The sequence below is a fragment of the Meriones unguiculatus genome, chromosome 2 (assembly GCF_030254825.1).
Source record: "Meriones unguiculatus strain TT.TT164.6M chromosome 2, Bangor_MerUng_6.1, whole genome shotgun sequence".
Lineage (NCBI taxonomy): Eukaryota > Metazoa > Chordata > Mammalia > Rodentia > Muridae > Meriones > Meriones unguiculatus.
Window position 1 is genome coordinate 114,937,710 of NC_083350.1, and position 24,602 is coordinate 114,962,311.

Here is a 24,602-nt window from a genome sequence, read left to right on the forward strand (position 1 = left end):
CCCAGGGAAGAGCACACAAAGTGGTTATCCAATGCCAAACGGCCAGCCCTGAAAACATACATACAGGTATCATTACATGGATTAAACAGGATATATTTACATCTATCTATTTATCTATCTAATTTTACAATTAGTGTAAAAGAAGGGCAAAGAATTTGAAATAGAGCAGGGAGGATTATATAAGTGGAACCCAGCATGTAGTGCTGAAAATATTAGTACAATATATTGAATAGAATTATCACTAAGTATTTATATGGTAGAATACTAAATATGCTTATAGTAAATAGAGTTTACCCTGTTGCAGCTTGTCCAGAAAATACTGTGAACAATATTTTTGTCATACTACTTCATTTATCTCTTTAATAAGCTTGTATGCTTAAATTCCCCTGCTTTGCAAATCAGAGTTTGAGTTATACTCTTACTACTCAAACTGAAATTTCAGCACTAGATGATGTGGTTCAAGGGCTAGATGTGTCGTGCACAGTACTATATGCAAAGGATATCAGACAAATTCAGCTCTTTTTTTATTTTTATTCACATGAGATGACCACTATAGCAATAACATGGTTATTGTGAATATTTAATGAGTTAGTACAAACAAGATGCATAATAGAATACTGAAATATACTGAAATGGATTTTGTTTCTTATACTACATCTGAAAATAATTTAATTTCTATTTCATATCACTGTTCTTTTGAAATGTCCGAAAATATGCAAATCTTTATACTATAATTTAATATGTATAATTATAGATGAGAATTTGCTGCTTTAATTAAAATTAGCAAATCATTTAGCCCCAAATATACATGGTAGCTTCTATAATTTATATATGGGGACTAGTGTTACTTAGATTAAGTTTATGAAATTATTGTTATTTTCCTTTTTTATAGTTTTATATTAACAATATGTATGAAATCTTGAATTTCTGATATCATGATGCCATTGTTTGTATTCACTTATTTGATATTTTTTGATTTGTGTTTCATATCATGACACCAAAGTTGAAAAACCTTTTAATTTAGCATTATGATTCATTTTTTTAAAATAATAAATTTCTGCTTTTCCAGAGGTCCTGAGTTTAATTCCCAGCAACCAGATAATGGCTCACAACCATCTATAATGATATCTAGTGCCCTCTGATAAATAAAAAAAAAAGAATCATTTAGATTTATTCAGAGTTTTCAAACCTAAATTTTAAAAGAAATATATTTCATTTATAAAACAGGTGATAAGACACAGTCGATACTGTATATTTGAATTTTGAGTAAGGTCCTCTTTTGTGTTTTAACATTGGAGAAAAGATACAAGAAGAGATAAGCATACTACCTAAGTGTAGATACCAACCAAAGTCCAGCTTGTTGAACCAATTTGTTTTGTTGGGATAAATTATAGGCATGGGTGAGGACTTAGTTACAGAAGCAGAAATGACAAGATAAACAGCTCCATCACTAAAGCTGACTCAAACATGTGTGGAGGCTCACAAAAGCTCAGAACTTACAGTTCATTACACAACCTGCCATCATTTCAGCAAGGTGCATGGTATACATTCCTGGTGGTTCAATTGGTCCACCCCATTTCTAGGCAGCTTGGGCAGGTCTTTAATTCTTAGCAGTTTAGCTGATACCTGTTTCTTCCAGGCTCCTGGGGTTGTCTAAGATGACTCTCGGCAATCTTTTACATTTTTATCCTCTTGGGGAAGGAGGGCTGTAGTGCATCTGCTGAGTTTCAGAGACTTCCTGAAGTGATTTTAAGTTATTAACTTCCTGTTTTAAAGAGCTTCCTCCCAGGATGGAGTGTTTCACCTCCCATTAGATCCGTGGTTCATAATCTTCCTAATGCTGTGATCATTTAACACAGTTACTCAACCATACAATTATTTTCTTGCTACTTCATAACTGTAATTGGGATTCTACAAGTAGCTGAGATGCAGGATATCTGATATATGATCCCCGTGAAAGAGTCATTTGACCTCCAAAAGGGCTACAACCCACAGGTTAAGAAATACTGCTTTAGTTTATCCTCTTGCTTCACATCTCTCTTTGGGTGGGCCTTCAGGATTGAACTGAAACTACAGTCAATGAATATGGAATTACTTTTAAAAAAAATGTGTATTGAATCCAGAACTATAAATGTCTCAGAGAAATGGAAACAGGAAAGAAACAAACAAAACAACAAAACAAAACAAAACAAAAACCTAAAAGAAAAATAAGGACTAATAGTCAAATAAAATATATTGTAAATAAAAACCACTTGATTTGATACAAGTAGAGTATAGCAAATTATCATTTAAAATATTATTCATTGATTTACTCCCCGTATGTGGGGTTGGGAATGTGCATGTGTGTGTTTGTGTGGGTGGATGTGTGTGGGAAGGTTGATGTGTGTGTTGAAGCTTGAAGTTGTACCTGCAGGCACACACATGTGGCCGTTAAAAGACAGCTCTCAAACTCTGGTATTCTCTTGCCCCCTTTTTTAGGATCCAGAGGTAGACTTCAGGTCATCAGCTCTATGTACAATTGTCTACCTACTGAGTCATCTCATGTCCCCTATTATCTTTTTTAAAGTAAAAGAGTATGTCTTTAAAGAATTAGAGGGAGAAAGAGGAGTGAATACGATCAAATACATGATATGCATATATGAAATTCTCAATCTATTAAAGCATTATGTTTTAAAGTATAAAGAATGAGTAGGTGAAAAAAAAGAATGAGTAGGTGATATTAAATTTTGTTTATAGGAACTTTACTTTTGAAGCAGTAAATCTGATTTTATTTTCTTAGACTATGTATTCGGTTGCTTCTGCACTTCAGATTCTGCATATCTCTGGCATTAAAATTTATTGGGATCACTAGACAATAACATAAGTGTCATTGAATTACAGGTAATTTCAAAATGCCCAGCATAGTTTTGGGCTTAAAACAGTATGAACCATTTTTAAAGGTTTCTATTTTATTTACCTGAAAGAGCTCTATACTTTCACTCTTGTGGTATTTTAGGCTTTTTGTCTGGCCTTATGTATGACAGCAAAATGAAACTCTAAAATTACGAGATTGTCCTGGAGCTATTACGAGGGAAATGACCTTCACCAACACAATACCACAGTTTTTTTTTTTTTTCAGTGTCCTTTCAGAATATAGTACATTGAAATGAATATAGTACAGTAGGGTAATTTATAAGTGATTTCGAGCTCTTGGGAATACGTCAAATTCACACATATCGGCAAAAGCTAATTTACTTTCGTAAGTTCACTAAATCAAAAAATGGGGGAGGGAGTTGGTGGGAGAGTTTATTCTGGAAAGATTAGAAATGATGACACTCATATTGTTGAAGGTTCCCAAGAATGCAACAGGCGCTTAATTAAATTTAAATACTCATTCTATAGAATCAAAATTACTAGACTTCAGAACTGGAACAGAACTTTTCACTCTAAATGTTTTGTTCCAACTTAATATTCTTTGTAAAGTTGTCTGAATGTTTGGAAGTTGCATTGGGTGTAACTGACATACTGTATAATATGCATTTTCAAATGTCTAATTTTAGAATATTTCCTAGAGATTCATTTGCTGGTGAATTTTTATTTTTTATTTTTTTTTTGAGACAGTGTTTCTCTGTGCAGCAGCCTTGGCTGTCCTGGAACTCATTCTATAGACCAGTCTGGCCTCATACTCATAGAGATCCGCCTGCTTCTACTTCCCAGGTGCTGGATTAAAGGCATGGGCCACCATCATCTGGCTTTGCTGGTGATTTTCAGCTTGAAAGCACTGTGCTCACTCAGGATACACAGAGGTATTTGGAAAGAGTAGGATACTGAAATCACTAACCATCAGGGCTCATCTTTGTCTAAATCAAAGTAAGATTTTTATAAAATTAGGTGTGCCAGAGGTTGATGAACATATGTTTAAGATTGCAATGCCTTCTGGGCTAATTTTTTCCTTAGTTATTAAGAAGTTTTCTTTATTATCTCTTTTGATTTGTTTTCTTTTGAAGCATATATTGTCAGATATTGGGAGAGAGGTACCTGCTTGCTTCCTAGTTCTATTTGCTTGGAATGTTTTGTTTTTTTTTCCCATCCTTTCATTTTAAGGTCATTTCTATTTGCAAAGATAAAATGAGATTTTTATAAACAATATAAAGATGTTTTTCCTTTTTATTTAATTTTTTCACATATTGTGATCATGCTTTCCCTCCCCAAATTCCTCCCAGTTCTTCCCTACCTCCCTACCCACCCAATTTCATAATTTCAGGCTCTCTCTCTCCTTCTTCCTTCCTCTCTCCCTCCCCCACCTATTCTCAAAGCTACAGAAACAAAACCAAAAGCTGACAAAAAAATGACATTTTCCTTAAGGCTTAAGGATCTATGCAGATGCAGAAAAGGAGGCAGAAATATTGTAAAAACTAAAGGGGACAGATGATTCCAATGAACAAAAACCAACCAAACAAAACCAACAAAAACCCCAGCATACTCCAGACACAACAAGACTGATACACATACTAACTCACAGAAAACTGAGTTTCAGTGACGGACAAGACCCACATAGTGTCAAACTAGACAAATTGCACAGCACAAGCTGAGAATGGGAAGTGGATACTGAGGCCTGTGTCTCACCAAATATATAACCTGAAGAGAAAAAAAAAGTTCTAGAAATAATTCCCCAATGGCATGAATCACATTTAATTCATGATTCGATGTGAGAATTCAACATTTATGAATATTTCATGCTTTTTTGTGTGTTTGTGGCAAATATCTAACAAAAATTTTCCACTACAGAAACTTAAATAAAATGTAATGCTATTGTTTTTAAATACGTAAAATTGTTCACCATAAAAAATGAAATTGAAAGCCAAACAAGATATAATAAACTATGACATAAAAGCACAGTGTATTCTTAAAGTTAGACCACCTTTGAGATTTTTGCTGATTTTATAAACTAGAGAGTTGGGATTTTAAGTTATTCATCAACAAGAGCAGAAGGGGAGGAACCCAGACCTTCAACCTAAGAAGTAATTAAAATTTTAGAACCACTAATGTAGTTCAGTCTCAACAATGAAAGAATTCGGTTATTAGAAATACATTTGGGAGACTGAAAATGCAATACTAAGTAAGGTAAGTTCTTAGGAAAAAAAATTGAAAAAAAAAACAAGGACCACAATGCAGTTGGTGTTCAAACGTATATTAGAAGTATAAAATTAAAGTAGTCTCTGATTTACATACCCTGGTTAAATAAATAAATAAGTTTTGGGGGTTGCTGTCTTTTGAGACAGGGTGTCTCTGTGTAGCCTTGGCTGTCCTGGAACTTAGTAGACCAGGCTGGCCTTAACAATCACAAAGGCCTCTTCCTCCTGAGTGTTGGGATTAAAGGCATGTACCACTACTGCCCCACCAAATAGATATTCCTTAAAGTACATTCTTTCTGAAGAAGGTATCTTTAGTGGAATTTGTAGAATTCTCACAGATTCTGTAGTTTTAATATTGACTCAATTCAGTTTTAAACCAGAAACAATGAGTTGTTTTATGACATAACAAAAAAAAATCAAATTATATTTTCAGTCTTAAACATTATTATTATAGCATGACTCAGGAAAAACGTTTTTCTAGAACTCATGCCCTTTAACTTCTACATGCACAACATGGTACTTATATACTCTCACTTTTTCTCTTGTTTTCTCAGACATACATACATAGGTTAAATAACAATAATCTCCTCTCTCCCACACACATTTATAACAACAACTACAACAATAATAATGTAAACACAATAACATGTATTTGAAAACATTGAGTGCTGAGACAAGATTGCTGGGAAGGCAGAGTGTTGTAACTGTTATGAAAAGTAGTTTGAGGATACCTAAAATGTTAAAAGTAGAATTGCCACAATATTCAGCAATTCCAATTTCTCATAAGAATTTTAAATGATTTAAACAAAAATGTAGTGAGAGTTTTGGTTTATTTAAAAAACACAGAACTATTATAACAATATGCTTTTATTTTAATCCCAGGTATGGGGATGCGTGTCTGCTTCACAGAAGGTGACAGTGATTTGTCTCACACTCAAGCAAAAGCTTGGTTTTGCCAGGAGTAGATTGTTTTGCAATTGTGTGACATTGGGAATTCTGGGGACTTTTCAGAGGATATATAAATGCTAGGGCCCAAAGAGGTGGATTGTTGGTGGATTTTTGGTTCATGGTTGCTTTTAATTTGTTATGTAGTCCTATGCAAAGAAACTAGAAGGAGAAGAAGTTAAATATCCTGATGATGAAGCTCAAACTTCCCCCAAGGAATGCAAAACACCCCTAATTAGCAAGAAGTAGTCTAAAGATGATGTCTCCTGTTTTCCCCTCTATTCTTCTTTTTTTTTTTTTTCTATCTACTGTTAGAGGGTTGAAAGGGAGGAAAAAGAAGTGGATAAGAAAAAGTGGAGAAAGGTGGAAGAAAGAACCCACAAAGTAGCAAATGCCAGCTACAACAAAATTTTATGGAAAAGTATTCACTAGCATGATCATTTTAGCATTATAAGCTTGTTGTTATGTATAAAATCACTGTTATTCAAGGCAATAAATTCCATACATCTGTATATTCTTATATATATCCTACATATAATAGTTATTGCGTGCTTACATTTTAAGTTGTTAGACTTCAGATTACTATTATCATGATAAATAAATATTAAAACATTCCGTAATATTTATTAAATCCATTTCTTCATTTGTTGGACACTAGGATTGATTTCCCTTGTTCAACTGGAGCTGACAGTGGTACTTCATACTTACAATGCCAAAACTTAGGAACAGAGACTGGAAGACCATGACTTTGGATCCAGTCAAGGCTACAGAGTGAGCTGAAGAGTAGCCTGAAAGTATGTTGAGACTCTCTCTTGAATAAAACAAATAAAATAAACTACCATTGCTGCCAATGAGCATTTATTCATGTTCAGGCTTCTGTGCAGACATTTTTGCTTTCTTGTTTGGCTTTTGGCTATGTACCTTGAAGTGGAAGTACTGGGTCACATGACAGTTATTTGTTTTACTCTTTGCAAAGGTGCCAGATGCAGCCTCACCAATTCATATTTTCATTGCCAATAGTTGAGTTTCTCTACATCCTTGTCAACACTTTTTATAATCCATGTTTTTATACCTTGTTAACACTTACAATTTATCATTTTTATCGTAGCCCTCCTGATTATGAAGTATCTTGCTGAGCATTTCATTTATGTTCCCGCAATTCTTTTTTTTTATTAATTACACTTTATTCTCTTTGTATCCCCCTGTGGTTCCTTCCCTCCTCCAGTCCCAATCCCTCCCTTCCTTCTCCCTCTGCACTCATGCCCCTCCCCAAGTCCACTGATAGGGGAGGTCTTATTTTCTTTCCGTCTGATCCTAGTCAATTAGGTCTCATCAGGAGTAGCTGCGTTGTCTTCTGTGGCCTGGTAATGCTGCTTCCCCCTCAGGGGGAGGTAATTAAAGAGCAGGCCAGTCAGTTCGTGTCAGAGACAGTCCCTGTTCTTACTACTGTGGAACCCACTTGGATACTGAGCTGCCATCAGAAGAAGGAGAAAAGAGGGAACAAGTCAGGAGCCTGACACAGAGGACCTCTGAAAGGCTCTGCCCTGCAGACTATCAATGCAGATGCTGAGACTTATGGCCAAACTTTGGGCAGAGTGCAGGGAATCTTAAGAAAGAAGTGGGAAACAGTAAGATCTGGAGAGGATATGAACTCCACAAGGAGAGCAACAGAACCAAAAAATCTGAGCACAGGGGTCTTTCCTGAGACTGATACTCCAACCAAGGACCATGCATGGAGATAAGCTAAGACCCCTGCACAGATGTAGCCCCCCAATTATTATTTGTTTGATTTTGGACATTTTTCTAATTAGATCATTTATTTTTGTCTTTTTTATTTTTTAAAAGCTTTTCTATTTTCTGTTAAGTTGTATTTACTTTTGATGTCATATCTTAGGAAATATTTCTTCATCTGAAATCTATCAGTATTTTTATCCTAGGTGAGTTCTCGTTTTATTATGTTTGAGCATATGTTTGTCTCTGCTAACTCTTCATACTCTCTTTTTGGGTGCTTCTTCCACACACAGCCAACCTGCAGGGCGTAGTTTGATGGCGCCTTTGTACATGGAGCACTTGGCATGTAGGCCTCTCACTGCAATTACCACATGACACTGTCATTTCTCTTTATTTAGCATAATTGTTCATCACTGTACATATTATACTGTCGAGAGTAATTTATAGGTTTCTTTGTTATGATAATCTTCTTGTAATAGTTTATAGAAAAATAAAAAAGATCAAAATGTCAGTTATTTCACTTTGAAGTGAAAGATAGAATTGTCTAGCAGATATTTTATTTGAAATGGTTGGAAAGAGACAAATCCTTTGAAAACTTCACAGAAAGTTAAAATATTTTAAGATTATTTATGGTACACATATAATCAAAACACACTGCTTTGAGTGTTTTATGACCCACGTGTATAGTGTTCTAACAGTTCTAGAACACTCACATATCTGTGTGTACTTCTTATCATAGATAGCTACACTCTTTGGGCCAAAATACTGTTGCAGAGAAAGAAGAATTAGTAGAAACCAGTCAGCTTCCTTTTCTATACTTTTTTTGTCTATTATTTGATGCTATTGCCTCCTCCTTTTCTCTGGAGAATTATATGTATTATTACAACACAAAGTACAGGGCAGCAAGTAGTAAGCACTGAGCATCACTTAATCCACCAATAAGATTCTCATGGCAGGACAATGTTTTCATAAGGTTTACAATTTCAAGAGGACCCACTGTGACATTTTCTCTCCGTGAACAGCCAACAGTGTCCTAGTCTAAATATTGTTCGTTATGTAATTATAATTCTCTTGATTGTGAGAGAGGCATGGTTTATTTTGTTCTGATTAGAGTTAGGGCTTTGTTGGGACTTACAATATTCACCTTGAATGCTATTTTGTGTGTCATCCACAGCAGGTATTATCTAACCAGATGCTAAAGCCTTTCAAATTAATACAGAACATCTTGTTAAGCATGCCTCCTGCTTCACACTGTCAGAGCTGTGGAAACATGGCTTTTCCTGCCAAAAGACTTTTTAGTTGGCAAAAGTTCAGCTGTGACATGGGTTAGCAGTAGTGTTTACTGGGCCTGCACATTTTTCCTAATGCATCTAAAAGGTTAGACTTTAATAAATGTATAAATAATTCAGGCATACAATAATAAAAAGATATATCTTTTGTATATCACCATAGGGAAAAAATAGTTTCTTTTCCTTTCCATACAGAAGACTTAGCATCGAAAACATAACACTAATTCCATTATAAAGCTAGAAACCTTGGTTACTCTGTGAGAAATTGTCTCTGAAGCTCTCCCTCTCGGTGTTTTTATATCCTTGACAACCAGAACATGCTTGGATGGATTTGAGGAAAATTGAAGAGGAGGTAAAATAGATCAAATGAGCAGTAATTTTGGATCGGGGAACTCCATCATGATTCAAAGCCCCTGTGCTTGTGTCTTTCCATATGTATCAAGACAAAGTTAGGAGAAAAGGAAGCTCTGAAAGTTAGAGCCAGAGACTAAAAACTGCATTCCCCTCAAAAGGCTTTGTTCTCCTTACCCTTGTCAGAAAACACTGAATGTTGGCCAGACGGGTGGGTAGATAGATGGTATCCCTCAAGCAATATTTGTAGGACAAACACATGGGTTACTGAAAATACTTTAAATACGCTTAATGTTATCATTTCATTTAATAGCTAGATACCAGTTGAAGATTTTTATGATCTTTAGAATAAAAATGGAGATAGAACAAAATGGGAAAAATGTGAATAGAATAGTTTTATTTTTTAAAATGGTTTTGTGCTGGGAGTGGTAAAGTACATCTTTAATCCCAGCACTAGTGAGGCAGAGACAAGAAGATCTCTGTAAATTCAAGGACATCCTGGTCTACATAGCAAGTACATGTTAGCCAGAGTCACATAGTGAGAATCTATCCCCCACAAGGAGACCAACAAAGACAAAGGAGCAGGGCCCAGTGGGGTCTACACAAAGGGATGCATCAACCTAAGAATATGCATAAGGAGGTCATAGACCCCCTGCTCAGAACTAGTCCATAGACAGCTCAGTCTCCATGTGGATCCCCTAATAAGAGAAGAGGAGATGGTCTCTGGCATAAATTCAATTGCCTGCTCTTTGATTACTTCTTCCTGATGGGCAAACTAGCTAGCCTACAGAGGAAGAGTATCTAAAGAATCCTGATAGGCCCTGATAGGCTAGGGTTACACAGTAGGGGAAGAGGACTTTCCTGTCAGTAGATTAGGGGAAAGGGATAGGGAAGCAAGAAGGAAGAAGGGTGTGACAGGGAGGAGATGAGGGAGGGGGCTACAACTGGGCTACTGAAAGGTTCGAAAACTTAAGAGTTAATTCCTGGGACTGGGGCAAAATCACAGTCCTTTCAGAGCAGAGGTCCAGCAGCAGCCCCCTACCCAGATTAACATTAGAGTGTGACTAGGGTCACATAGGTCCTAAGACAGCCCATGGAATGTGTTAACTCCCCCTACCCTTTGCTACGGTCTAACCTACGAGCGGGTAGTCAGGTGTCCTCCAGGTAGCCAGACCTAACCGTTTGCAGTTTTGGCGCCTAGAAGCAAACCAATCATTTTAAAGGTCAGCTCCCCTAGAGACCCTTTCACCCAATCCTGTGATGCCAAGACCTACACTTCCCTGCTTGCATTTTGATCCCTTAAAAACCCTGTTCCCCCAGAGTTGGGGGTCACTTGCCTCTTTGTTCTTGTAAGGGCAGCCACCCAGCTCGAGTTTGTAATAAAGGACCCTCCTGTGTTTTACATCAGACTCAAAGCCTGTTGGTCTTTTGAGGACTCGCGATCTGGGTATTTCAATACAAAGTGAATAAATTGTAAATAACAACAACAACAATGATAATAAACTTGAAATAATAATCATAAAAATAAAAGCAGTTTTGTGATATATGAACAATTTCTTCATAACTTTATATGTTTTGGGGCAATAATGTTGTATAGGGCTCCTTGATACCGTAGTTCATAATATGATTTTTGTTTAGGACAATTTGCTAAGTAAAAACAAGCAAAAAAGTACAATGAGGCTTTTCTTAGACAAATATGACATGAAATATCTCATTTATATTACTAGACAGCTAATAATGTAGATCACCTTCCTCTCCTCTTGAAGATAATCGTGCTTTGTAATTAGGACCACCATTGGGACATCTTAAAACAAAAGAAAAATGAGTAACCACAGGATTTGTATAAATCAGAATTAAGTATTTTTCTCAGGTTGTATTGCAGTACAACCAACTGGGGGTGGGAGGGTATTCCTAGTGTTTGTGTACTTTGAGGCATGTAATGAAGAAATATATTTTCCTAATATAGACAACAGGGCTCTGAAAGAAATTAAATAAATATATGCATGGGTATACATATGGGTAAAAAGTAGTTTACTTTTTACTTTTTTAAATTTATTTCAATTTATTCATTTTGTATCCAGGCTGTAGCCCCCTTCCTCGGCCCCTACTAACCCCACCCTCCCTCCTCTTCTCCTCACATGCCCCTCCCCCAGTTCACTGATAGGGGAGGTCCTCCTCCTCTTCCATCTTACCTTAGCCTCTCAGGTCTCATCAGGAGTGGCTGCATTGTCTTCCTCTGTGACCTGGTAAGGCTGTATCCTCCCCCAACTCCCCAACCCCGCTCAGGGGGAGGTAATCAAAGAACCATCAGGGAATCTTATGAAAGAAAGGGGAGATAAAAAGACCAGGAGGGTTCTTTGTCAAAATCAAGTATCCATAGGTGTGTGGGTTTATTTCTCTATCTTCTATTTGGTTCCATTGATCCACCATTCTGTTTCTATGCCAATACCATGCCGATTTTATTACTATTGGTCTGAAGTACAGCTTGAGATCAGGAATGGAGATACCTCCAGACTATCTTTTGTTGTGCAGTATAACAAGGAAATCATGAAGTTGGCAGGCAAATGGTGGGATCTGGAGGGGAGCAAGCATCCTGAGTGAGGTATCCCAGAAGCAAAAAGACACACACAGTATATACTCACTTATAAGTGGATACTAGACCTATTAGATAAGATGAATACACTAAAATCTATACACTTGAAGAAGCTGAACAAGAAGGAGGTCCTAAAGCAAGATGATCAACCCTCACTTAGAAAGACAAATGGGAGGGACATTGGATGTAGGAGAAAACAAGTAACAGGACAGGAGCCTACCACAGAGGGCCTCTGAAAGACTCTACTTGTCAGTGTATCAAAGCAGATGCTGAGACTCATAACCAAACCTTGGGCAGAATGCAGGGAATCATATGTAAGACAGGGGAGTTAGTAAGATGTGGAGAGGACAGGAGCCCCACAAGGACCAAATATATCAGGGCACAGGAGTCTTTTCTGAGACTGATTCTCTAACCAATGATCATACATGGATATAACCTAGAACCTCTGCTCAGATGTAGCCCATGGCAGTGTAGCATCCAAGGGGCTTTCCCTATTAAGGGGAACAGGGACTGTCTCTGACATGAACTCAGTGGCAGGTTCTTTGCCTCCCCCACCGAGGGAAGAGCAGCCTTGCTAGGCCACAGAGGAAGACATAGTGGCCGGTTCTGATGAGACCTGATAAGCTAGGGTCAGATGGAAAGGGAGGAGGACCTCCCCTATCAGTGGACTTAGAGAGGGGCAGGGAGGAGATGTGGGAGGGAGGGTAGAATTGGGAGGAAATGAGGGAGGGGGCTACAGCTGGTATAAAAAGTAAATAAACTGTGATGAATATAAAAAATAAAAATTAAAAAAAAAAAAAGAAAGACCTCGATTGGATTAGAGCTCCACAAGAGGAACAACAGAACTAATATATCTGGGCACAGGGGTCTTTTCTGAGACTGATACTCCAACCAAGGACCAGGCATGGAGATAACCTAGAACACCTGCACAGATGCAGCCCATGACAGCTCAGTCTCCAAGTGGGTTCTTAGTAAGAGGATCAGAGACTGTCTCTGACATGAACTCAGTGCTGGCTCTTTGAACACCTTCCCCTAGAGAAGGAGTAGCCTTATCAGGCCACAGAAAAAGATACAATGCGACCACTCCTGATGAGACCTGATAGGCTAGGGTCAGATGGAAAGGAAGGAGGACATCCCCTCTCAGTGGACTAGGGTTGAGGCATGGGAGGAGAAGAAGGAGTGAGGGCGGGATGGGAAGGGGATGTGTGAGTGGGCAATAGCTGGGATACAAAGTGAATAAACTGTAATAATACAAAAAGAAATGCAATCCATTTGGGGCTGAGATCTCATTTCCTCATCTTAGTATTTTAACATTTATGAATATCCAACCACTTCCCACTGACCAAGGCTGTGAACATCCCAGGTCTATGAATAGAAACATAAATATTTAAGTGGTTATTTGACAACATAACCAGTTAGCAACATAGAACTACAAAAGGTCCTATGGCATCCTTAGCTATAAGCTTTTAACCAAAATTATGGGCTTAAGTACAAAGTTCTCTCCTCAAGCCGCAAATTCGATCAGAATGCATTGGCTCTCCCACCCCATAACAGTCATGCCACTACTGAGTTAATAGGTACATCTTAACCAGTAGTTCTACATTGTAGCATACAGGGTCTTGAATCAGATAATACCATTGATACCTTTTCTTCCCCAACAAACTTCACTTCAACTTCTGTCTCCATGAAAGATAGCTATTACTCCAGAAATACTCAAGTCTTCTGAAAGTGCCATGGTCCACACATGCAGAATAATTCCAAACAAACTCATAAAGGCAAAGCCACAGCAAACATAATAAAGTGCCAGCAAAAGAGATGGTTTTATTTACAAAATCAAAAACAAAATTTTCCTATAAGTCTTGTTTCCAACTAATCTGCATTAACTGTGCTTCAGGATTCAAGGAGTTACAGAGCATTGCTCACCTGGGGTGTCTGCTTATGTGTCTACAGATAAGGGTTACTGATTGACAAATTTTAGCTTATATAGCTAAGTTCAAGTAGGATACAGGACACATTTCAATGGGAAGACAGTGAATACTCATGTTAGAAACATGGCTGGATGATTAAACAGCCTGGAGCTGCCTGACAGTGCCAGTGCTTAATTTCAACAAACACACATATTTTACAAGAGTCTAGTTGCCTTGATTGGAAGGTTTTGAAAACAGAAGTTCAGTAAGTACTCATACGCATATCTGTCATTTAAAAAGGGGTGGGGGATTTGCAGCTTGCTGTGTTAGAAGCAGGCTTCTGTTCCAGCCCCCAGATCACCGTGCTATTTTGAATAATCCATTATGCAATTTTATGGAGAAGGCGAAAACTTCTGTAGTTAGGATATGCAAAAATCATCAAAAAGGCACAAAATATAATTTGCATAGAGTTGAACTATCTTTTGTTTTAATTTGGGCAGCCTTGTTTGTAGAGTTTGGTTAAAATCTTGAGTCTGACTGTGCCTGTCAACTTGCATTATTCACGCAAGTGATTTTTTTCCTTCTAGCTATGTTCCCTCGAGCCAACCATGATACATAGCTGCTTATAGAATAATTGTGGATGACAGTTTTGCCTGGGCTTATCTGAGGCTAGGAGGCAATTATAGAAGCAGAGGTCATCAGTACTACAATTTACATAACATTAATGTAAACATGCACATATGTATGTATTGCATATTATGGTAAAGTATTGGGGAATTAATTTATATAATGCAAACTCACTGTTGCAATAAAATAAATCTAAACTAAGTATTTGAAGCCACTTCATTTAACAATAATTAATAAATGGGACCTCCTGAAACTGAAAAAAGCTTCTGTAAAGCAAAAGACACTAACAACAGAAGAAAACGACAGCCTATGGACTGGGAAAAGATCTTCACCAACACTACATCCGATAAAGAGCTAATATCCAGAATATATAAAGAACTCAAGAAAATAGACACCAACAAACCAAATAATCCAATTAAAAATTGGGGTACAGAGCTAAGCAGAGAATTCTCAATAGAGGAATATTGCATGACAGAGAAACAAAGAAATAGTCAACATCCTTAGTCATCAGGGAAATGCAAATGAAAACAACCCTGAGAGTCCATCTTACACCAATCAGAATATCTAAGATATAAAGCTCAAGTGACCACACATGCTGGAGAGGATGTGGAGAAAGGGGAACCCTCTTCCATTGCTGGAGGGGGTGCAAACTGGTACAGGATGGGAGCTTACTGTAGAGGGTCCTCTGAAAGGCTCAGGTATCGAAGCAGAGGATAAGACTCACAGTCAGTTTTCAATTTCTAATGGTTTTAAGGACATAGTCATTCTGTTGCATTGATCTCATGTCTCTAATACAATGCTTCTATTATCTACCAATTCTAGAAGATGTATCTTCTGGTTTATAGAAGAATATACTTAACTTTATACTTTATATTTTAACTTTATATGTAAATTCATGTGGAATTATATCCAAAGAAACACAGATAAAAAGTGAACATTTTCCACTTGGTATACTAAACCAATCACTCGAAGAGCCAAATAAAAAAAGAAACACCAAAATATAGTACATTGGAATGGCACAGTCATTGTTGTGTAGCTTTTCACATTCCTTGGAAACACGCATGCCCTCGAACTCTTACAATCCCTCTGTCCTCTTTTCTGCCATGATCCCTGAACCTTAGGAGCTGTGCTGCTATTGTTGATTAATCTATTGGGATTGGCTCCACAAGTAAGCATTATACACATACATGTACACACACACACACACATATACACACATGCCTACACATACTTCTGCATACACATATGTAACAACTATTAAGAGAAGGATATGAATTTGGAAAAAGGAGAAAAGATATGTGAGGGAGTATGGAAGGAAGAAACTATGTGGAGGGGAAAATGATATAATATAATATCAAAAATTTAAAGTTCAAAGGTGTTGATGTTTCTAATATCTAATGAGTGGTCATTTCAGTATGCATCTGTGCTATGAACTCTCTCCTGAAGCTAGTTTTTGATTGGCACCAATGGTTTATGGTTAAAGCACAAATATGCTTATTTCTGGTTGGAGAAGTTGTTGACAATGTTCAGTGAGCCTGATTCTCAATGCACTCTTTATTTTTCCCTCTTTCTTCTGATCAGCCACTCATGACTCTTTAACTTGTATTTATTCAGATAGATAGCTGACAAAATAAAACCAATATGACTCTTGTTAATTGACTCACATAAAGAGAGAGTGTAGGTTTAATTGAAATGTATAGTGTTAAAATTGTCATCAAGATGAGTGAGTATATTTCCAGAAATTTCTCTGGACTCTGCTTGGTATCATGGACCGAAAATAGAAAGGTTAAATTCTCTTCTTGCCATGAATTTCTGACTTGTTTTCTTAAAGCAAGGACTTCCCTACTTGAAAAAAAATGTTTTAAAACATTTAGTACATGAGAATGTGTTTGTGTTTGCATGTGTAAAATCTCTTCCACAATTATATCTCCAGAAACCACACAGTATGAAATGAGTGAGGAAGATGGGACAGTCAGTTAGTCATCTACATTTAAAACTGGGTATCAAAATAAGATTTAAGGTGAACATATGTGAAGGTAGAATTTCAGCATCTGTTGGAGAAATTCTGACAGCTGCTGCTGGTGGGCAGGATGGAAAGAGGCCTGAGATGAAGAGAAGAAAGGACTATAGTGTTCCCAGTCTACATATTCTTCATTCTTCTCCCCAGGTTAGTGTTAGCAATTGTATGTAGTCACAAGAACTGAGTGTATGTCTACTTTTCAAAACAAAACCAGTGCAATGCACTAAAATGATTATGGAGCTGGGAAATGGGGTGCATGTCTATGATCTCCAAACTCAAGAGGATGAGGAATAAAAATATGTTCTTGAGGTCATTCTGACTTACATTTCAAAATCTGCCTTAATATTAATAAAAACAAAATAAACCAGTCAGAACACACAAGTTAAAACCTAAATGAACACAACTCATCGGACCAAAGGTTATCATTTGAAATATGAGCAATAAGACACTCAAACGGTGAATGATCCAGGATCACCTTAATTCAGATGCAAATACTCACCATGATAGTTATTACCCAGGGCAGGTGACCTTTTCTATGTCATGTGAGAGACCTGGGGAGATTGATGCTATTGCTGATACTTGCTGACACTGTCACATAATAGAATGGGTCTGGCTAGTGTTACTTATTTTCAATCAATTTATACAAGGTTTTTGTTCTCAAAAAAACAAAACAAAACAAAACAAAACAAAACAAAAAAAACAAGGCTACCATGATTAATAATGTAACAGATATAAAGATTTTAAGCATTATTCTAGTTTTAAAACAAAGTTACCATACAACAATAGCTTAAGAGAAAGGTAAAGACTGTGGCAGAGAGATGGCAAAGTAGGGAAATTTAACTGAAGTAGAGGCACTTTATATTTTGTATGATGCCATAGACATGTGTCTTAAAAGTGGGAATACTGAAGTGATAAAATTTGTATTTGTATATAATGAATGTCACTCTCAGTTTTTTGAGACATTTATGAGAAAGAATTTGTTTTTGTTTTTACAGGAACTGACATTCTATATTATCACATAACTCTGTGTGAGAAAGAATACAAATGTGGCAAGAAAAGCTTCCTTCAGATCCAAAATAATATCAGTGGTAAATGGCTGAATGTGTATAAAAATATCAACTGTAGAAACATTTTCTTTAATGTTTAATAATTCTGTTTATTGGAAAAGTAAGGAATTGCCAAGTTATGGTTGAGGAACAAAATGAGTAGTCTGGAGAACAGAGTGTTTCTACTGGTACCAAAGCTACTCCTTGTATCTCAGTGCCCTAGAGCAAGCACAATTTTTCCTATGGACTGCTTTGATTGGACTTTCCAAAATATGAACCAAGTTTTAGCATTCATCCTTCGCTGACTTTGCTTTCTTACAGTGCCCTGTAACATGTTATTTTTAACTCTTTTTCTGTTCTAAGTGGACATGTGACTTTTGCATTGTGTTCCTTGCACAACATGTGCAGTTACTATATTAGTTTATAAATTGCCTATATCTATGACTATGGACTGTTGCTAGCTCTTGATCACAAGGGCTTGGTTCACAATCATTTACATTCTCACTGATATTTATAACCTTCTGATGGCAAATCTTATAGCATATATTATTCCTCTAATCCATCTGGCTATGGATTTTCTTCTTGCAATTTTTAATAAATACGTTTTTTCATCTATTTATATTATTTACTTTATACCCTTGTAACCCATTTTCTCCTTCCCTCCAACTCCACCCTCTCTGCTTCCTCCCTCCCCTTTTCCCAGAAGAAGGGAGTTCCCTTTCCCATCTACCCCAGCTCATCAAGTTGCATCAGGTCCTCTTCCCCTGTGGCCCGGCAAGGTAGTCCCACCAAGGCTAAGTTTTCTAAAAGCTAACAAGTGAGCGCACTTGAAGCAGTCCCCACTTCCTTTACTATTGTACCCACTTGAAGCCTAAGCTGCCCATCTGCTACATTTTTGTAGGGGTGACCTTGGACCAATTCATTCATGGTTTTTGGTTTATGCCTCAGTCTCAGCAAACCCCTATGTGTCCTGGTTAGTTGGCTCTGTTGTTTTTCTTGTGGAGGGCCTGTCACTTCCCACTACTCTCCCAAATTCTCTATGCATCAACCAATATATGACTGTAAGTCTCAGTATCTGTTTTGAGGCATTATTGGGTAGAACCTCTCAAAAGATAACTCTGACAGGTTCCTGTTTGCAAGCTTAGCAAAGTATCATTCATATTGTCAGGGGTTTCCACTCTCCAATAGGGTGGATCTTTGGTTGGCAAGGCATCTGTTGGCATTCTCTCAGTCTTTGCACTATCTGCTCCATCTTTATCCCCGCACATCTTGTAAGCAAGGTAAATTTGGGTCAAAGTTTTGTGGGCGACTTGGTGCTCCCCACCCTTTACTAGACTATTCTCCTCAGAGGATGCCCTCTTCAGTCTCTGTGGTCTCTGCTACTAGGAGTCTCCACATTAATTCTCCCCCCACCCCCACCTACCAAAGCAAAATCAAGATCAGGTAAACAGTTAAATCACTCCTCTAACCCCGAAGGAAATAGATGCAGTCATCAAATATCTCCCATCCAAAAAAGCCCAGGTCCAGATATTTTTGGTGCAGAATTCTACCAGACATTCAAAAAAAAGGAGATAATACCAATGCTTCTCAAACTATTCCACAAAAAAAGAAACTGAAGAAACATTGCCAAATTTATTCTATGAAGCCACAGTATTCCAGATACCTAAACCACACAAAGACTCAACAAAGAAAGAGAAATCCAGACAAATTTTACTCATGAACATTGATGCGAAAATACTCAATAAAATACTCACAAACCAAATCCAAGAACACATAAAATAAATCATCCCCCATGAACAAGTTGGCCTCATCCCAGCCATGCAGGGATGGTTCAACATGTGAAAATCTATCAACTTAATCCACCATATAAATAAACCAAAAGAAAAAAAAATTATATGATCATCTCATTAGATGCAGAAAAAGCCTTTGATGAAATCCAACATCCCTTCATGATGAAAGTCTTGGAGAGATCAAATATACAAGGCCCATATCTAAGCATATTAAAAGGTATATACACCAAGCTGATTGCCAACATTAAATTAAATGGAGAGAAACTCCAAGCAATTTCACTAAAATCAAAGAAAAGATGTGGCTGCCCACTCTCTCAATACAGTATAGCAAGAGCTATAACAATCAGACAACTAAAGGAGATCATACAAACCGGGAAGGAAGAAGTCAAAGTATCGCTATTTGCAGATAATACGATAGTGTACATAAACAAACCAAAAATTCCAACAGAGAACTCTACAGCTGATAAACAACTTTAGCAAAGTAACTGGATACAAAATTAATTAAAAAGAATCAGTAGCCTCCTGTACACATGTAACAAACAGGAAGAGATAGAAATTAGGGAAACTACACTCTTCACAATAGCCACAAATAATATAAAATATCTTGGTGTAACTCTAACCAACCAAGTGAAAGGCCTTTATGAAAAGAACTTCAGGACTCTGAAAAAGGAAATTGAAGGCGATATCAGAAAATGGGAAGATATCTTATGCTCATGGTTTGGTAGGATTAATATAATAACAATAGCCTTCTTACCAAAAGCAATCTACTGATTTACTGCAGTCCCCATTAAAATACCAACACTGTTCTTTACAGACCTTGAAAGAACAATTCTAAACTTCACAAACAAGCAAACAAACAGAATTACTAAAATAGTCCTATACAATAAATAACTTCTAGCTAGAGTTATCTCCATCCCTGACTTTAAGCAATATTACAGAATAATAACAAAAACTGCATGCAGTTGATCAATGGAACTGAATTTATGGTCACTTGATTTTTGATAAAGGACCCAAAACCATACAACGGGGGAAAAAGACAACATCTTTAACAAATGGTCCTAGTCTAACTGGATGTCTACATGTAGAAAATGAAAATAGATCCATATTTCTCTCCCTGCCCCAAACTCAATTTCAAGTGGATCATAGACCTCAATATAACACAGGTAATAAATATGTGTAAAGAAACTACATTGAGGGACACTAGAGAAGAGAAATAAAATATTGCTTATATCTGTGCTTGTTCAGTAAGACTTAATGTGGTGTTAGCAGTTAACAAATGATAAATTTGAAAGAATGATTTATCCATAACAGTAGCCTCACGGTGTTAAATAATATAAAATATTTTTTTGTTATTGCTTCTTTCTTGTTCACACTTCAATACACAGGTTCTCATATAAGTTAAAGTTCTCCATTTTTGGCACAAACATGATACCATGTTTTCATGAGAAAGAGCTTTAGTACTATAGCTGGCTGATTAATAACTTGCAGGCACTCTATATACGTACTTATAGAATCTATCAGGAACAGAGAAGATTCCTTAAAAACTTTCTTGAAATCTTGACATTTCCATGCAACCACTTGCACACATGAAATAATATATAGTAGACAGTAATATCACTCCTGTGTAGGGTAAATATCAGAAAACAACAAAAATACAATAGTAAAAGAGACAAATTATTTTCATTTCTTTTATATTAAAGGAATTATAATATTATTAGAAAATGAAGGATGGATAATTAAAGTTTTAAATATTACTTCATTGCTAAAGTCAAATTTATAAGAAAAGCTAATCATTAATTTATTTTAAACAATTTTTATTGCTTGCTTACTATTTGTTCAATAGCCTAGAAATTATGCTAAGTCCTAAGGCTTTAAAAACTGCCTTACCTAAGATGGCCATATTAAGTTACTATAAAATACTACAAAGTATTACAGAACATTAACAAGGCAAGATGACATTTAAATATGAATCAATTCATGAAAGGATAGTGTTGGAAATAAACGGAGATGAGAGAGTGGTTAGTTAGAAATAAATGTAGAAAATATTCTAGTAAGTACAAACTGTAAATCTCCTCAAGTGTAGCCTTCAGGGAGGGGTATCAGCTGTACCTCTACAGGATACCGAGTGATATTAAATAATGTTATTATAGGGATAAGACTTGGGTAACAGGTACTGATTTTGAGAATGATGGACATCACTCAAATATGAATTTGGGGTGCTGTGTTAAACAATGTGAAATAACTGTTTCTAGTTACTTTTACTACTTCAATATACAACATAGGCCATAGCCTACAGGAAGTATTGAATAAATATTGGATGCTTAGATATATGAATTGATGTACAGGTGGATGGATGGATGGATGGATGGATGGATGGATGGATGAAAGGATGATCCATTCTTGAAGAAATGATACATTTGGTAAGATTGAGCAAACAATTTTCACAAGATAATTTTCATCTTTAGCTAGAAATCAGAGCTGTGGGATTTTATATAAGGTATTATATGTTGTATTTTGTACAGTTAATCAGGTTATTCATCAGTGTCAAGCTTTGCCACCCATATACTCAAATAGTTAATCTTACATCCAGTGTCTAACTCCAAGCACAGAAATGCACACCAAACAAAACTAAGAGCCTACTACTTAAAATGGCAATTATAATGTCTATTCATAACAAGCACAATTTTGAAAGGTTCTCACGTTTTGTATGGTTTAAAATTTAAAACTTAAAATCCATAATGGTTGCAATTTTTGGTAGTAGAAACCTCTCCAAATTTTGCAAATTTGAGAAATATGTAAATTTCACAAAGACTAGGAGAAGGACATAAGGGGAAACTTATGTCAGAAGAAAACAAATGAACAGAATGAAATCGTCTTCTATCAGATAAATGATCAATGTATATAGCCAGATCCAGCAATGATTCAGTGTATACTTCTTGAAAATATTCTAACTTCTTTGGGTGTCAGTGAGATTTTTATACCACATTTGAGGTTTGTTTACATGCCGTTCTGTTGCTGTGCCAAACACCATGACCAAAATAAGGTAAGAGAGAAAGGGCTTATTTTAAGTTACAAGGCTTGTCTCACTAGCCTTCATTGAAGGGAGTCAAGGGAGTCAAGGAACCTTGGAGGAGGATTGCTTGTTGGCTCACTTTCTGGATCACTCAGGACCTGCCAGGGAATGACACCACCCAAAGGGGACTGGGTCCTCCTTATCTATTAAGACAATCTAGACAATCCCACACGGACATGTTCATAGACAAACCTGTTAAAGACAATTGCTTATTAATTGAAAGTCATTCTTTAGGTGATTCTAGGCTATGCCAACTTGACAGTATTAATTAGGACATGAAAACTATTGCGATAATAAAGTATAAATTGATTGTACTTCTTCCATTTGGAAGAATTCAGTCATTGTAACATTGATTGATGTGATGTGATAGTTATTTCTATAAAACAATATTTCTCATTTCATGACAGTAAAAATGGAACAGCAGATGCAGATAAATGTTGGAAGAAATGTATAAAAGTATTTCGCGGTTAATTAACCTGTGTAATATCTGCTTGTGTTACAGCTCTAAATAACAGCTCATTAATCAGGTGCATGTTTCGTGATGGTGATCTGCTTTATTCCATGAGAAATTAACTATAAATGAGTCAAACTTTAGGATTTTAGAACTTGAACTCAAATCTAGTCAAACAAAGTATTCTAGTAATCATTATACTAACATTAAGCTCAATGCAATGTGATATTTTTAAAATACATTTTATCAACACATATAAGCAACATATTATGCAATCATAAATGTCCTTGATTGATATCTGTTTGAAGCATGGATCAAGATGCTTAAATGATAGTAGTCTGCCTTAACCAGCCTACTATATACTATATAAGCTCTCATTTTTTTTATCATTCAAAGTTTATGTCTCATATTATTTTGTTCCTTCTTGCAGTTTTTATTTTCTACATTTCAAGTGTACATTTTCAAACATATTTGTTTCCCTTCTAGGAATTTGCTGCGCTGACTAAAGAACTGAATGCTTGCCGGGAGCAACTTCTAGAGAAGGAAGAAGAGATCTCAGAGCTGAAAGCCGAAAGGAACAACACAAGAGTCAGTGTTAAGCCATTTCCTGGAATTTACTTATAGTCTACTGTCATGTATCAGTACATCTAAACTCTTGCAAAAACTCTGAGTTCTTTGAGCAGATTCCAATTCACAGTCAGTACTTTGAAAAGAGGGAAACATGGTAGAATACCCAAAATAAAAAGAGAAGAAACCAAAATTATAGTCTTTGCTAAATCATTATGTTGCTCTGCAAAATGTCCCTATTTTTTCTGGTCTTTACTTCACTGTCCTTTAAAAAGAGCTCGAGAGATGGGCTGCAGTGTTGCAGTGGCCTGCTTTTGATCTTTCTAGCAAAAAAAACTTAAGAAATAAAGGAAAAGAGTTCAAGCTTGAAAACTATTAGAACAACCTTTACAAATTAAAAGAGATTTAGCACATTTATTTCATTAGATGGGCAGAGGCTGATAGTTCTAACAGGCATTCTTTTGTATAATAAAACATGTACTTTATACATTCAGCTCTTGGGAATTCCTGTACACTGTCAGTCAGATGATATACCATGTACGAATAAAGTTCAGAATTAGATCAAAGATAATATATTTTATAGACCGGAATAAAATGTTATTAAATTTCCTATAATATATAACTAATCATATTGTTCATCAATTAATGCAATCTCATTGTTAAAGGAAAGGAGAGACCTCTTTCATGTGGTCATAAATGCAATTTTGCTATTAAGAAAGATGAAATTGTATTGTCTCACAGTCTCCCTGGGTTGCTCCTCTGCATATTTAGTGTGACTAATAGGGAACATATTTTGTGCTTGGCTTTACAGTGTCATGCAAATGCACCTCCATTGACAGGTGGCTCATGGCTCAGTGACAGGTGGACTTGCACGCATGAGGGTTGTACCATCAAACTCATTCCTGTCCTTATTCATCAGGATAGGATTGTACTGGGATTCTGACACTTGCAATGTGCACGTGAATTGGTTTTCATCAAGGCTTTCATGAGCCAGCCACATAGATTGCCTCTAATAGGGTATCACAAGGGCAGTTTAGATCACATGATGTAATTTTTGGTTTCTCTCCCTGTTTATAGTTCTCTCTCTCTCTCTCTCTC

The 24,602-nt window shown here is 36.4% G+C and overlaps 1 protein-coding gene across 27 annotated transcripts in view; it reads left to right on the top strand.

The window, feature by feature from the left end:
• Positions 1-24,602, top strand: part of Ppfia2 (PTPRF interacting protein alpha 2) — a 513,258-nt gene that overhangs the window by 276,583 nt on the left and 212,073 nt on the right. For all 27 annotated transcript variants that reach the window (XM_060377987.1, XM_060377984.1, XM_060377986.1 and 24 more), the window contains one exon: positions 23,424-23,525. In XM_060377987.1, the coding sequence (XP_060233970.1) occupies positions 23,424-23,525 (102 nt within the window). The remainder of the gene's footprint in view (positions 1-23,423; positions 23,526-24,602) is intronic.